The sequence below is a fragment of the Idiotropiscis lumnitzeri genome, chromosome 12, assembly GCF_059441095.1.
Source record: "Idiotropiscis lumnitzeri isolate Australia: NSW breed Sydney's pygmy pipehorse chromosome 12, RoL_Ilum_1.0, whole genome shotgun sequence".
Lineage (NCBI taxonomy): Eukaryota > Metazoa > Chordata > Actinopteri > Syngnathiformes > Syngnathidae > Idiotropiscis > Idiotropiscis lumnitzeri.
In genome coordinates this window covers 10,096,317-10,108,543 of record NC_142402.1, presented here as the reverse complement: position 1 = coordinate 10,108,543, position 12,227 = coordinate 10,096,317, and the positions used below count along the sequence as shown (strand labels likewise).

Sequence of the window (12,227 nt, the reverse complement as noted above, 5' to 3'; positions counted from 1 at the left end):
TGATGAGTGCAAGTAGCCGCTCACCAGATCCAGCAGATAGAGCTGTGTTGGGAAAAAAAGCCGTTTATTTATAATATTTACCGTACACTAATTACGTAAAAATGTGAAGAATTATGCCCATTATTTTTAGATCCCTGCTGTCACACCCCGTCCTTTTTCTGAGATGTTTGATGGCTCAGATCTCTCCCCTTCTTGCATAGAAAATAAGAAAATGAGAAAAAGTTGGCGGCACAAATCATGTATTGCTAAAGGAAGTCTGCCTAGCAACAAGTGGCAAATGTGGGATGTGGCCAGAAAAAAATCATTCTCAACAATTTAGCAAAACAGGGGCTATCGAGATAAAACAAATTTTTGCGCACAAATTTCACGTATTTTAGAAATAAAATGTTAATTCAATAATGTAAAATCAAACAATTCTAAAATAGTATACAACCTTTTTCTTTTTGGACTTTTCTCTTGTTTAATTATGACTTGATTAACTTGATTCTCATAAAAATGGTGACTTTATTCTTGTAGAAGCAGAGAAATTCTTGAAAATGTATTTATAATTTAAATGTATTTTTTTAAATATATGTTTAGCTTTATTCATGGAACATATATTATTGTGTAAAATTGTGCCAACCCCTCCACCCTCACTTTTACTGAAATAAAATTATGACTTTTACTAAGTATACCTTTTTCGTCCAAAAATTTCACCTCTTAAAAACCAATGGGATTCTTGTAAAATGCTGACTTTTTAAAAATATCACGATTCTTATACAATTCTGACAAAAAACATCTGACTTTATAAAAGTACAACTGACTTGTAAAATGACAACATTCTTGTAAAATTTACAACATTCACATAAAACAGTGACATTTTTTTATACAACTTCTTGTTAAATTCTGCTTCTGCTGCGAAAAAAACACTTTATTCATCATGGTCTGTCTTTGTTATTTTAGTTTTTTTCATGTTTTTCCTTGCGGTCCTTTGTGTGTCTGCCTTGTTAAGCTTATTGTGTCCACCTGTGCTTGTCGTCCCATTCCCTAGTGTTAGCCAATCAGCTCCAGCCAACCCTTCAGGTCTTGTCCAGGTGTTCCTTATTGTCTAATTAATTTGTTTGTATTTTGTTCCCTTGTTTCCTTCAGTCCTTGTCTGGTGATTGTCTGCTGTCATGTGTGTTGTTGATTCCATTCGTCCATGTCCTTTTCCAAAAGTTTGTTTTGAACTTTCGTATTTACATTTATCCTAGTTCCTTTTTTGCCTTTTAGATTTATTTTGGAAATTAAACACTTTTTGGGGGGGGGGGGTTGAACCACTCACTGCCTCGCTCCCCTGCGTTTGTATCTTCCACCACCACTAGAACCTGACGTTATTATTCTACAGCTCTCCAAGTTTGCTAAGAAAATAATGACTTTAACCATGCGCAATTAGAGATTTCCAGAGTTTTTCCTGTTGTTTTATTCTTAAGTAACACAAACGCAAGACCTGATCAGGTTTTGAGCTGTCAGCACCTGCAGACTATAATAGCATTTTTTTGTCAACTGGGGGAGGACTGTTTGGGGGCGATGTCCCCCCACCCTTCTTCTCTTTTGGAGGTACGAGGATTCTGTCTGACATCAACAATATTTGGGCTACTCTAGCTGTGATGTGGGCCTTGGTGTTAGCTATGTCACCCAAGACAAAAGTGTGAGAAGACATTTAAGGTTGAACACTGGCTCAAGTTCATGAGTCTGTCTATGTGTATGTTGTGTTGAGTGAATGGCCAATAGCAACTTTTGGATGAATGCCTATTCCGTTATGCATCTATGATGGTGTTAGAAGGGAATTGCGCGATGACTATAGAGTTGGGTTTAGGATAATAACCCGTTAGCCCATTTTGAATCCCATCCCCACTCCAATTTTGATTTTTTTTCTATATGTCCTTTTAAAACATGCAATAAAAGTTTATAATCGTATAAAATTAAAAAATAAATTGTTTGTTCCACACAGTCTCTCCTCTTCCACCTAACACAGAGCATCACGCTGCCTTCCAATGTTATACATTTGTGGTGGAAGGACTGAGCTTAAACCAGGTTTTTATATTTTTCTTCCCATAACTACTACTGCTCATTAACAGTTCTCAATTTGATGCACTTAAATACTAATTTTTAAGTTGCTAGGTAGTAGTAGTTCGCTGATGTTTTATCTGTATGAATTGGAAGGATAGACACTACCAGTTATGTCGTGCAACTGACAAGCTTGATGCCTACTTTTGCACGAAAATGCACAAAAAAGTGAAACATATGGATCGTGCCTGGTTGGAAGCTCAGCACCCCTAAATTTCTGATCCGAGAATCGCCCTTTGATAAAAATAAACCGTGTCCCTTTGGTGAACACACACAGTCGATAAGGGGATTGTCAAAGCCAAAAATGCCGAATCTTTTTGTCCCAGTCCAGCCCTGCCTCTGCAGTACATGCGGTGGACCCCATGACTGGGTTTGCCTAAGTCCCCCCCAACTAACAAAGTACAACTCCTCGGTGGCACATTTGTTCGTCTTGAATGCAGAATGAATAAATGAGGGAGGACCCCCATGTAGACCCGGGATGGAAGATGGTGGGTGGACGCTTGTACCTAAGACGTGATTGGACGCTTCCACCGTCCCTCCAAAGAGGAGACTATATATGCGCAGGCGCGGGTCGGGTGATGCTGTCGGGACTTGCACGCAGAATAGACCCGTGGAAACACCATGTCTACTTTCAGAGCAGCACCTCCCCAGTCTTCATACAGGAAAATGTTCGGCGGAGATAGAACCGTGAGAAGCAGCTACTCCAGCCGCCAGTATTCCGCTCCCATGCGCACCACCCGGGTGTTGTCCTTCGGAGCGCCCGGGGGCGCCGGTGGCATCTACGCCACTAAGACGCAGCGTCTGCGCAGCAGTGCCGCGGCCATGCCCCGGCTCGCTTCGGAGCAGCTGGACTTCACGCTGTCCGACGCAATCAACAGCGAATTCATCGCCAACCGCACAAGCGAGAAAGCGCAGATGCAGTCGCTCAACGACCGCTTCGCCAGCTACATCGAGAAGGTGCGCTTCCTGGAGCAGCAGAATAAAATTCTCCTGGCCGAGTTGGAGCAGCTCCGCGGCAAGGGAACGTCTCGAGTCGGCGATCTGTACGAGGACCAGATGAGGGAGCTGAGGCGCCAGGTGGACCAACTGAGCAACGAGAAGGCCCGGGTGGAGGTGCACCGGGACAACTTGGCCGACGACATCGGGAGGCTCAGAGACAAGTAGGTTCACTCGCACGGTCACTTCATTAGGTACACCATAATGCAGCCCAAACTCGAGTTGTACAACGTTGAGTGTTCTTCAAGCTTCCTAACAAGTTACCAAAACATGTACATTAGCGTATATCATGTGTAATTTAGAGGCTAAATTGTGTTTATAGGCGTGAATGTGAGCGGGAATAGTTTGTCAACATGTACCCTGCATTTGCTTGGCAAGGTGTACTCAGCCTCTCGCACAGTCAGTTGACCCAAGTAAAGATCAGTCGTAAAATTGGTTGAACATTTTCACTGTGCTTAATTAACTAAAGGGGGGAAACGTACCTTAATAATGACTTAATGAAGCTAATTAAAAACAATGTACATTAATAAATGTTTGAATGATTAAATTCAAATGTATGTAGCTTAAAGTTAAGTACAAATTAATTGTTCATAAGTGTACTGCGCTGGATTAAAAAAAAAAAGTGAAAGCAGACATTATGTGTAGTTTCAACACTTACATTGAACCTAACTAGGTAAATAAAAATGTTTTTCAAAAGTATTTAGTTGAAATGTTGTACGCATAAAAGAACCACAGTTTGACAAAATAATAGTTTGGAAACAAACCGTTGTAAAGATTAAATACAAATGTAGAAAAAAGTTGGGTGAACTCAAAAGTTGAGGGCCACAAACTGACAAAATTTGAAGTTGGACAATTCAACAAAATATTTTACATTTTGCGAATGTGAAAATCGTATTTCCCACAAGAAATTAGTTCACAGAACCACTAGTCGCTTTTATTGTACTCCAACTTAAAGATATCAGAAAAAATAAAAAAACTCCGCAAACTGTTTTGGGGCTAAAATTGCTCTTTGTTGTACTAACTAACGAACTAAATAATTTCTAATTTTGATTTGTGCCGACTTTGTACAACTGAGCTATACTTAACAAGTACTGTCCTGATTAAAGACAGGTTTAATGCATTGTAACACTCTGCACTGTTTAAAGATTTAAATCAGTAGTTCTGCACTCACCACAAGAGGGAGCCCTTGTACCATGAGCATTACACATGCCACACATGGAGAATCACTGACAGAGTGTAAAAAAATCGTTGCCTATGTAAAGATATGTCAGACTAAAAAATGCTTGAATTTGTTTCACGATAAAATTGGATTTCCAATTTGGGGATCCAAACATGACACCCCAAAACTCTTTCGGTCCCACCCACTGGAACGTTAGAAAAACAAAGTTTCACAGAAGTTACAAGCTCAGCAACAGAACGAAGTAAACACTTAAGTCAAGGTACAACTGAAAACTGAAATGATGATCTTATCCCAACTCACATATTTTCTCATGTAGTGTGAAATCGAGGCCTGTTAGAGTCGGCATTTTCATAGTTCTGCCTGTCACTATACGTGCTGGTATAGATAGAGAAGCGAAGACACATTAGTTGGCAAGTAAAACACTAAAATAGACATGGCAGTCAAAGTGTCACCATCAAGACCAACATTAAAATACAAGCAGCATAGTAGGCCAACACCGTTCATCTAAAATTAAGGAGTCTTTATTCCTAAAAATATATATTTATTATTATCATTGTAAACCAGAGTAACATTCTTATTATTAAAGTTTGAACATAACACTGTACTTAGGTATAAGGAAAAAAACTTGAGAAAAATTTAATCATCACAATGTTTTTTTTTTCATCAATAAATAATGAATTAATTTCTGAATTAAGATTGGATTCCAATGAATAATTTTTTTCTGGTTCTAAAACAATTACAAATTTGTCAAATACACAAATTTACAGATGAAAATCTTTTGATGTCTGGGGCATTTCATATGTACAACAAAAAACATATTACAACAAAACTTTGAGAGATGGCATTACATTTTCCAGGTGTGCGTAATGAAGTGTCCAGAGGCTTGAACAGATTCAAATTCCTTGCCTAATATATCGTGTGTCATGCCAGATTGCAGGATGAGATGTCCCTGAGGGAAGAGGCCGAAGCAAACATGCAGAGCTTCCGGCAGGTAACTTATATGATTCCAACAATTGCACTACACACACAATTTTATTAAGTAAGTGTTATTTTATTGTGGGGCATTCAACTTCCTACAGTAGGTTCCTCTGCAAGTTGATTTAAAACTGATCCTGAGATACTAAACGATCACGAGTCTCCCATTCATCTCTGTGACTGTCTCCATTCTCCCTGGTAAGACAGGAATGTGCCCCTGTGGTGGCACAACAGCGGATTGTAGCCATGATCCCAAACAAGCGGAGAGCAGGGCCCGCTCGGACAAGACAGGCTTGGTTGCTTGCTCGGTTGGCTGGGACGATTGTGTTCAATCAGGCCTGCTAGGAGATGAGGTCTTTTTAAGTCTGACTGGTCACGCTGAATGAGCCGGACTTGAGCAACAACAGTGTGGGCGCAATGTGGTTATCAGAGCGAGAGGGCAAGCTACCGTGAGATCAGCCCGCCAGCCAATAGCAGCCGTTACGTGTTGGGGATTAATGTCAAGTCAATGGCGTCATGATGATGAGTCATGCAAGTAGGAGCCATAATAATGGGTCGGGGTCTCACAACCCTGTTTTCATGGCGAATACTCAAAATGATCAGCAATCTTTGATGCCATGCTGGCGCTCGTTTGGAGTCGCAGTTCACCAAAGCACAAATCTGGGAATTAACCCAAAATTGCTGCTTCAAACAAAAACGTCAGATTATCTGTTCAGTTTGATGCACGGGTTTCCTGGACTTTTTTGTGCATTCTTTTATGATTTAAATGTCCATCCAATTTCAGGTTGATTGGTTGTGTAACAATTTTAATGCTGGATCCTTGAGAAGATCTTCAAACTTTGTCCTCATGCTATGATGGCATCAGAAAACAGGTTTGGAGACTTGCTTCCAATTGGGGCCAATTTGAGTTCACGAGTTCACCCTCGAATTAGCACCCAAATGGTGGCTTCAAAGCAAAATAGTTGACTTCCAGTTCCATTTCGGATATGGCTTCATATGCCGTTCTGGCTACAGACAGCGAAGTCTAATACTGTACAATATAATACATGCGTAAAGCAAAGCAAAGACGAAGCAAGAATGAAACAATGATTTAAGAAAGTAGGTAACTTATATCAATATACAAGCCTGTATTTCTTTTTTTTGTAAACAATTTTTATTAACAAGAAAATTCAAACACACACACCATTGTACAGCAACATTTTTACATTTTACGCCAATGAAGCAGAAAAATCCAACAACACCTCCATGAAACAAACGCACGCCGCAACTTAAATATATCTCTGTTGCTCAAATATTAACCTAAAAAAAAAGTTATGAATAAATAAATAAATAAATAATTAATAAAAAAAGGACAAAAATTCGACTAAACACTAACTCCAGCTAATTAACCTGTGTACTCAGAAAAATATACACACAAAGCCTGTATTTCTACAACTCTCTGTTTATATTTTGATCACTTCCACAACATTTTGAAGAAATTACAATGTCCCACCACTTGTGTACTGTTTTTAGAATATGCTTGTGGGTGACTCATGTGGTCTTCTGGGGCTGTGCCCACGGGCCTCATGTTGGTGACCCTGTTGTATGTCCTATTAATTGTGGAAAAAGTTTTAAGATGATTTAAGTGTAGTTGGAATAAGTGTTTGTTGGCACATACTAGATATAATGTTGGCAAACATCTGCAGTGGATGCTTGCGTGGGTAGCCCATACATGTTGTGTAAGAATGGCAGGAAGGAACTCGGTGTGACATGCCAACAATGAGGCATTTGCCGCCTGCACGCTGGCCCGCTCAGTCAGGCAGACAGTCACCCTCCAAGCCCCCGACCCGTTTGGGACAGCCGGGCTGAATAGTGCGCTTTGTTTGTGGCATTAGCGCCGGGCAAAGCCGCTTCATTTGCTGATACCTCATTTGACGACCTGCCAACGTGCTGAGGACAAAGCTTGGCAGTGTGTCGTTCTCAGGGGAAATACAAAACAAACGCTAATTGAAAATGGGCAATGCCATTGTTTTTATCGTCAGGTGAGCAACGCAAGGCTGCTAAATTAAGCCACCACAGGTTTAACTTAGGGGAAAGTTTGGTCGAAAATGAGACTTGGTTGGCTGTAGATCTTGGACTTGTACGCTAAACCCGAAATCGCTATTTGTGTTGGCGATAGCAAGTGACTTTCAAATGGATTTGTATGGATCACTTAAAAAAAAAACATCATAGAATTTGTTCAAAATGGTAAATGGAGTGGTTGGTTTACAAAGCAGCACATTCATTTATTTGAAAACAGCCACAAACGACTGTTCTACTGACCAGAAGAAGAACCAATTCCCCCAAAACACAAAGAAAAGTGTCCATTTGGTTTGACGAAGGGATTTTAGGGTCATTTCAACCATTTCCGAAAGATCTGTCCGATCAGTCACGAACACATTTTAAGGTCAGTCAGTCTCACCCTAGCAACATGAATTTTTTTGGCATGTATATCATCATTAGAGCCACAAAAAAAATCTCAGTCACCTCTTTTGGTTTGAAGAGGTCAATTTCTTTAAAAGTGAGATTTTGTCCAATGGTTACCAACTTTGTACCACAAAAATTAGACAAGTTGTAGTCCAATCTTTCATATCAAGTATTCGCACAAAAAAATACCACCAAGTCAAAAAAAATAGATAAAAATAAATAAACAAAAAGCAACTCTTAATGACTCAATTTCACAAGGTCAGAGCCGGAGCAATCATTGTGTGATGAAGTTCACCACTATTACGTAGAATATCTGTGTAAAGGATTCGGCACAGCATCCAGAGCGGTATGCATAAGAGACATTTTTTCCCCGGTGTCAGCAAAGATCCAATATATAATTCATGTCACCTTCAAATGTCTGCTGACTAAGTCAGATTGCGGGTATCATGGTGCAGGATGTGGACAACGCTGCCCTCACCAGACTGGACCTAGAGAGGAAGGTGGAGTCCCTTCAGGAGGAAATCGACTTCCTCAAGAAGCTGCATGATGAGGTAAGCCTTTTTTTTTGTGTGAGTTTGTGTGACTACTGAGGAAATGCTGCCCACACACAACAAAGGGATCTATTGTCTATCTGCTGATGGGTCAAATCAATGCAGGAATAGAAATTCTAATGAGACATGAGCACATTGCACTTCCATGGCTTCCCGTGACAGGAAATGCTGGAGATGCAGAACCAGATCCACATGCAGCAGCATGTGCAGGTGGACATGGAGGTGGCCAAGCCGGACCTGACGGCCGCTCTGAGGGACGTCCGCCTGCAGTATGAGAACCTGGCCTCCAAAAATATCCAGGAGTCTGAGGATTGGTACAAGTCCAAGGTTAGGATTTAAGACCACACAGTTGCAATGTGTTCACGCCAAAAAGAATTATTGGCTATGTTGAGGGATTTAGCGCAAGTGCTGTTGTCGCAGAGCAACACATGAAAGCCAGAAGGAAAGTGCGAGACTGTCCAAATTCTAAGATGAGGGACTGGCCAGGCATTGCAGACACACGCATTCAGTTACAATCACAAATACAGCACTGTAAAAAGCATACATGACAACATGAGTGACCGGACAAAAAACTGAGATCCTAACATACAATAGAACATTACTCAAGAATCTGTGGGGATTTTTTTTTTTTAAGCTATCCTCCATTACTGATGGAAAAAGGCATCATATTGGCCCTTTTTAGTTCACAGACTGAAACCATGTCTACTGCAAAAATTTGCTTCCACCATCTTGGTGCCAAGTAGCTGTTGATGTGAAGGGAGGAGCTTCGTTGAAACACAGCACTGTCTTATATGCAAAAAAAAAAGTGCTCTGCTGCCACACGGTGGCAGCAATAGGCAATTACAAATTTGTTGGGCGTCAATTAGTTGCCAATTTTGCCACTGATTCATGGTACTTCATTTTACAAGACTACAGTCATAATTTCCCAGAGACTAGTCATTATTTTTTAGGAGTGATGTTTTATTTCTTCAAATAATTGGTGTAGTTTTACAAAAGCCAAAGTTGTATAGTAGGAAACTAGTTCATTTTTTTAAGAATAAAAAAAGCTTGCTGAGAGGTGACAATCTTTTTTTCCCCCTCATGATTTAAACGCTTTGCTTCTGGTGGTCTCAAAGCGAGTTTCTACTGCTCTCTGTGGGAACAAGGTGGTACTGCACTAGAAGCTGCTCTCACTCTCTTTCCATCCAATATCCGTTCCGCTTCTCCTCACTAGGGTCGTGTGCGTGCTGGAGCCTATCCCAGCTGTCTTTAGGCAGTAGGCGACCTCTGAACGGAGAGGCCATTGTGCTAACCAGTCGTGCCGCCTCTTACACTCTAATAAAGAACAAAAACAGGTTTCTTTTAACCTCATTTCTTGCCCATTTTGCAATTTCATTATTTCCTCTCATTTTCCCCCAAGTTTGCCGACCTCACCGAAGCGGCAGCCCGCAACAGTGAAGCACTGAGGCTGGCCAAGCAGGAGGCCAACGACTACAGACGCCAGGTTCAGGCTCTCACCTGTGAGGTGGACTCCCTCAAGGGAACCGTGAGTATCCATCAGTCCTTCTCATCAAGCTTTACGGTGGAGGCTCCAACGCACGCTCGCTTCCCCCCAGAACGAGTCGCTGGAGCGGCAGATGCGAGAGATGGAGGACAACTTCTCCGCGGAGACGGCAGGCTATCAGGATACGGTGGCTCGGCTAGAGGACGACATTCACAACATGAAGGACGAGATGGCTCGCCACCTGCGGGAGTACCAGGATCTCCTCAATGTCAAGATGGCCCTGGACATCGAGATCGCCACCTACAGGAAGCTGCTGGAAGGAGAGGAGAGCAGGTGACTATGTTGAAGTCATTGTATTGTGTTGTGTTTTTTGTGTTGCTGTACATTTTCCATTTGTTTTTATACAAAATTTGTGTATTTCTGCTTTTTTTTTTTTTTTTTAATGTTTTGATGTGTATTCTTCATATTTTGGGTATATTTTGTGATATTTGAAGCGGCAATTTTCCGCCCTTGGATTCGGTAACAAAGGTTATGTCTGTATTTTTCCCCAGCTTTTTGTAATTTCCATTGATTTTAGAAAATAATTATATCTATTTATTTATTTTTACATTTTTGGACCATGTTTCTGTAATGCTGCGTATTATTTCCCCTTATCGTTTTTGTTTTTGTGTCGTGGATTTGGAATTATATTCGTATTTGTTTCAATTTAATTTCTTGTTAAATTTTTTTCCAATAACACAATAATTTTCAGCTAATATTTTAGTATTTTGAGTAGTTTTAATAGTTTATAAAATTTTAAATAAGGTTTTAGGATTTCTTGTCAAATATCTTCAGAATTTCTCCTAATATTTTGGCACAATTTAAATAATTTATTTATCGTGTATTATATTCAAAAGAGTATTTTTTCCTAACATATTTGTGTCTTAAACTGAATACAGTGGTATTCTGAGATTTGAGTTTAATTTGTTGAAATTAATGGAAATGTCATTAATCAGTACCAGTCATTCCAAAAAAAAACATCTCAAAGCTTATTTAAGCTTATTTTTACAGATTGTCGAAGCTAAATTCGATTTTATCTAACGTGGGCACAGCATGGTGTCAAAGTAACCGCTTTCCATCAGGTGTATTCTTACCGGTGTTTACCTTATTTATAGAATCTCCACCCCAATGCCGAACTTCTCCTCTTTCAACTTAAGAGGTAGGTTTACATTTCCACACTTTTACTCCATTAACACGGCTTTGATGAGTAACACGAAAATCTTTACAGAAACCATGATCGATTACAAACCTCAAGTGGAAACCTCAACCACCAAGAAGGTTCTCATCAAGACCATCGAGACCAGAGATGGTCAGGTACAAGACGTGCGTTATTTGTCATGACTTTAAATTGAAGATTTACATGTACTCAGCTGTGTCTCTGTTAAGGTGATCAACGAGTCGACCCAGAACCACGATGACATGGAGTAATAAAGGTCTCGCTGAAAACAAAACACACAAGCAGCAGGAAGATGTTCACCGGCTCTGCACTCAATGACACAATTAGCTTTGAAAAGTGCCTTTTATATGTCAAGATTTGGTAAGCGATTTAGTTTGAAAAACAATGTGTTTAGCTTCCATTTCTGTTCATATTTGTCTCAGACACATTCACTAACAATAAAAACTGTAACCCACAGAAAACATCTCACCCGTAGTCAACCATTTGATAGATTCAGTATGCACACAACCAAATGCTAAACATGTCACCGATGCCTTGTATTCAGCAATAAACTAATAAGACTGTGAGCGAGGTGTGACGCTTCTGTGGTGCACTTACCTTGTCAAATAATAATAATAAATGAACTAGTCATCGAACGCACTCCCCTTTTCCTAAGCAACTGTTCCTAATGGATTCCTACCTCATTAGCACCTGCATTGTCCCCACAGTGTGATGTCAAAATTTGTTTAATAACTTAATAATGATGACAAGAGGTGTGGAAGCCTTTTGAAAGGCGAGGAAGCGAGCAAGATGATTATGGCGTGATGGCGGTTGGATCATTTGGATAATTTTACATCAGTGATTTGTTACCAGTGTGCCGTGAGAGATTGCAGAAATGGTTACTTATTTGGATGGACTATTATTTCTTTACTTTAAAAAAAATGTGTTGTTAATTTATCTATGACAGCCACATATAGTGAGTGACATGTAGATCTATGAAATGCTTTTCCACTAGATTACAGAAAGTATTGGGCGTAATTAAGCCGACTATCCATTTGTGAATCGTTTTGCTAAACTGTGTGCCGTCAAATTATTTCCCTTGAGAAATATGTGCCTTGGCTCGATAAAGCTTAGAAAACACTGTTACAGTAATATGTCACCTAACAGCCACAAAAGATTAGAAGAAAAAACACACAGTGGTGCCTTGAGATAAAAGTGAAATTAGTCTTGTGCGTGTTCATAATGCAAAAAAATGGTATCTCAAATCATTTTTCCACATTGAAATGAAAGAAAATGACCCAGTTATTCATACAG

General features: G+C 40.0%; 1 protein-coding gene across 1 annotated transcript; it reads left to right on the top strand.

Annotated features, from left to right (window-relative positions):
• The first annotated feature begins 2,654 nt into the window (after positions 1–2,654).
• Positions 2,655–11,500, top strand: LOC148325844 (vimentin-like). The gene is made up of 9 exons (XM_088311903.1): positions 2,655–3,248; positions 5,195–5,255; positions 8,140–8,235; positions 8,398–8,562; positions 9,635–9,760; positions 9,831–10,051; positions 10,873–10,916; positions 10,986–11,071; positions 11,144–11,500. The coding sequence occupies exons 1-9, from the start codon at positions 2,710–2,712 to the stop codon at positions 11,183–11,185; spliced, it is 1,380 nt and encodes a 459-aa protein (XP_088168029.1). The 5' UTR covers positions 2,655–2,709; the 3' UTR covers positions 11,186–11,500.
• The last annotated feature ends 727 nt before the right edge of the window (positions 11,501–12,227 follow it).

Coding starts and splice junctions, on each gene's coding strand:
- LOC148325844 (XM_088311903.1), top strand. CDS start 2,710: ATGTCTACTTTCAGAGCAGCACCTCCCCAGTCTTCATACAGGAAAATG. Junction 3,249..5,194: donor ATCGGGAGGCTCAGAGACAA/GTAGGTTCACTC, acceptor GTGTCATGCCAG/ATTGCAGGATGAGATGTCCC. Junction 10,052..10,872: donor CTGGAAGGAGAGGAGAGCAG/GTGACTATGTTG, acceptor CCTTATTTATAG/AATCTCCACCCCAATGCCGA.